Source organism: Penaeus monodon, chromosome 15 (genome assembly GCF_015228065.2).
Source record: "Penaeus monodon isolate SGIC_2016 chromosome 15, NSTDA_Pmon_1, whole genome shotgun sequence".
NCBI classification, from domain to species: domain Eukaryota; kingdom Metazoa; phylum Arthropoda; class Malacostraca; order Decapoda; family Penaeidae; genus Penaeus; species Penaeus monodon.
In genome coordinates, this window is record NC_051400.1 from 16,029,652 (window position 1) to 16,032,702 (window position 3,051).

The 3,051-nt window shown below is 33.7% G+C and overlaps 1 protein-coding gene across 1 annotated transcript in view; it reads right to left on the reverse strand.

Moving 5' to 3' along the window:
- LOC119581786 (deoxyribodipyrimidine photo-lyase-like) overlaps positions 1-3,051 on the reverse strand; it is a 10,206-nt gene that overhangs the window by 3,932 nt on the left and 3,223 nt on the right. Inside the window, exons 3-7 of the mRNA XM_037929915.1 lie at positions 2,586-2,712; positions 2,268-2,393; positions 1,877-2,079; positions 1,569-1,727; positions 310-508 (exon numbers count right to left, since the gene is read on the reverse strand). Of these exons, the coding sequence (XP_037785843.1) occupies positions 310-508; positions 1,569-1,727; positions 1,877-2,079; positions 2,268-2,393; positions 2,586-2,712 (814 nt within the window). The remainder of the gene's footprint in view (positions 1-309; positions 509-1,568; positions 1,728-1,876; positions 2,080-2,267; positions 2,394-2,585; positions 2,713-3,051) is intronic.

Genomic DNA, 3,051 nt, shown 5'->3' on the forward strand with positions numbered 1-3,051 from the left:
TGCTGGAAGCTGTTGTTGGGTAGTGTTTATGGGAAAATATTAACAAAATATGTGGGAAGATCATCTACCTGAGAACCAATTAGAATTATTACCATCAATTCTAATGCTCTGCTACTGCTAATTTCCATTATAGCATTAGATGTAGAATTAGGTGCACTAGCAAAGGGGTAGGTGTACTCTTAGTAGTAAATGGATATGTATGTTCAAATCTGCTTCTTCACATGCACAGCCTCACAAATGAAGTGAAAATATTAAGAATACAAACTATCAACTTCCTGACAAATAAATTACAGCAATCCAACTACTAACCAAAATGTATCCAAGGTGACAGGTTACTCAGTGCATTTATTGTTGGATCATTACGGCTGTCAGCAAATTTGCGAAGCCGTTTCAAGCAAAATTCATTCAGGAGGTCCAGGCCTGCTCTTGTTCCTGGAGTTGCCCAGTCTACTGGCTTGACAGTTTGGTCTACCTCTAGACTCTTCTCTGCCTCTACCCAATCCACACCCTATAAGAAAAGCCACAGTTATGGGAAAGTGCAAAATCAGAGGCACCAAAACACAATGACGTACAAATGAACATGAAATCAGCCAGAGTCACAGTACAAAAATACAATATATAAAGACATCATTTCAATTAATGGATTGTTTCACCAGACAATAGGTTCAGAAACAGGTAAAATTACTCAAATATAGAGTGAATAACTATATAATAATTCAATTTTCCTTTTTTCTATTAAAATTTTACAAATTATTTTATCATCAGAAGTTTTGCCCTTTTACATAGTATTTTTCTTTTTATGGATTTTAGATCCTGAATCCGAACGAGTTGTATAGTTACCACCAAATCTCAGACTCACTCTGGAACTGCTGAATATTTTCAAGTTCTAAATACAAATACAAGGAGAGGAATGCAACTCTTCATGTTTCCTCTTTTTACATTTTTTGTACTTGAAATGAAGTTTACCAAAATAAAGTCAGTTTTAAGGATTAGCAGAACAATAGTTTAAACATTCACTTTAAGTTTCTTATTGTCCCTTATTTTTTCACCTTCAGCAAAACCAACAGAATTCCATTTAGGGGTTATTACATAAGGCAAATTTTTGTGTGCATTACTCAATTTCATACACACATGCTTGCTTTAGTCAGAAAGTCATTTCTAAACACTAGGCTGATATTACAACTGCAAAATATTAATCAATTCTCAAGACAGCTGCAGACAATAAATCCTCAGTTTACCAAAAGTAGACAGAATCTGCACAAATAATGTACTAGGTCCGGCTCCTCCAGTTCCCTAGATATTATTCCCAGGTCTGGCTGAGGTGGTGATATTCCCCAGCTTGAGTCAAATTCCAGGGAGTTAGTGTTATTATCTTTTTTCATAACATTGAAAATAATATGAGAACCTCTATGTGATTGGCTTTGTTGGATTATGATTAATTATAGTCTATTTTGACAAAATTAGATTTTTTTAATGTAATATTTACACCAATGCTATCCATGTGACTTTTGCAGAAAGTACAGGATTGACATGTAGATTATGGAATTTACACAATAAGACAGACATACCTCTGATTTGTACTTGCTTGTATAACGATGTTTAGCAACAGGTGGGAATTTTGTCAAGAACTTGGGCAGCTTGTCGTGAATTTTCTTTCTAATTGTTCTTGCTGAGTATTCTTGTTTATCTGAGGTTATCCAGCACGGCACAATGTTATGTGCATCAACCTGTGGCAAACCAATAGTGTCCCATTTCAATAAAAATGGCAAATAAAATCACAGAGACACCCATCAATATTATTATTATATATGCAATATATGCTTGTGTATATTTTCCATTACCAATAATCATAAATCTAAAGTCACAATTTAATCACCTTGCACATTGGAATGCTACTCGGTATAGCTTTCTTAACATCTTTGAGCCACTGCTGAGGAACACGCAAGGGTGAGAAATCTGTAACCAATCCCCCAATTTTGTTTTCCTTGATGAAAGTGGGCAAAACATCTTTTGCTTCACCAAGGAGAAGGTGAAACTCAATGTTAAGTTCTTTACACTCTTTCTCTACCTCCTCTAGACCTGTAAGCAATAAAGAGTTAATGGCTGTGCACAAAGATTTTTTTTTTTTATGTCTGTAATAATGATGGTTATGTCCAATACAATTATGATTTAATGTACTCAAAAATACTGCTTAAAAGAGGAGAATATGATATCATATATACACATGAATAATTACAAAATCCCCAAAACAATATTAAATAACTTACCTCTTAACATGAAGTGAAAATGACGAATGGTTGCATCCAAAAACTTTGGAACCAGACAGAAAACAACATGGAGTGACACTTTATTCTTCAAGGCCAGTCGCTGGGCAAACAACAACGCCCAGTTATCTGGAAAATACAATTTAATTTTATGCTGCAGATCTATTATGAGATTTCCAAGTAGGTTCAACCAAATTCAGTATTTACTTTCTTTTTTATCTAAAAAAAATAATTAAAACATTAATTAATTTGTCACCTCAGATTCTAGTGATGTGCTAACCTGTCATAACACCTACAGCATAAAACAATCCTTCGGCCTACCTTGTACTCTCTGGTCTCGAGACATCCAGTATACAATCCCATCACAATCGTCAGGTACTTCTCCTTCTTTACTTATCACTTCTACTCGCTTTTTATTGAACTTAAAGTCACTGACATCCTCAGCCTCCTGTTAATAGAAAAAACATGAATATATAATGATTATTCTATCTTATACTGGAGTAGAATTAAAATAATTCTGGTAACATCTTGTATTTGTATTACTATTACTCAAACAGTGATATATAGCCGGGTTTACTTCATTCAAAAAGGTTCTACTTTTATCATTTATTTTTCACCTGAAAATATTAATGATATATAGAAATTAATTTAATGATAAGTGTTTAAACTGTGAATGCAAACAGAAGAAAAACTGTTACATGACATAAAACAAAAGATTTTCAAATGATACCACACTTGGGGTATGTTACAGAGGGGAAAAAAAGGTAATTTCACTAGGTCTTCAATT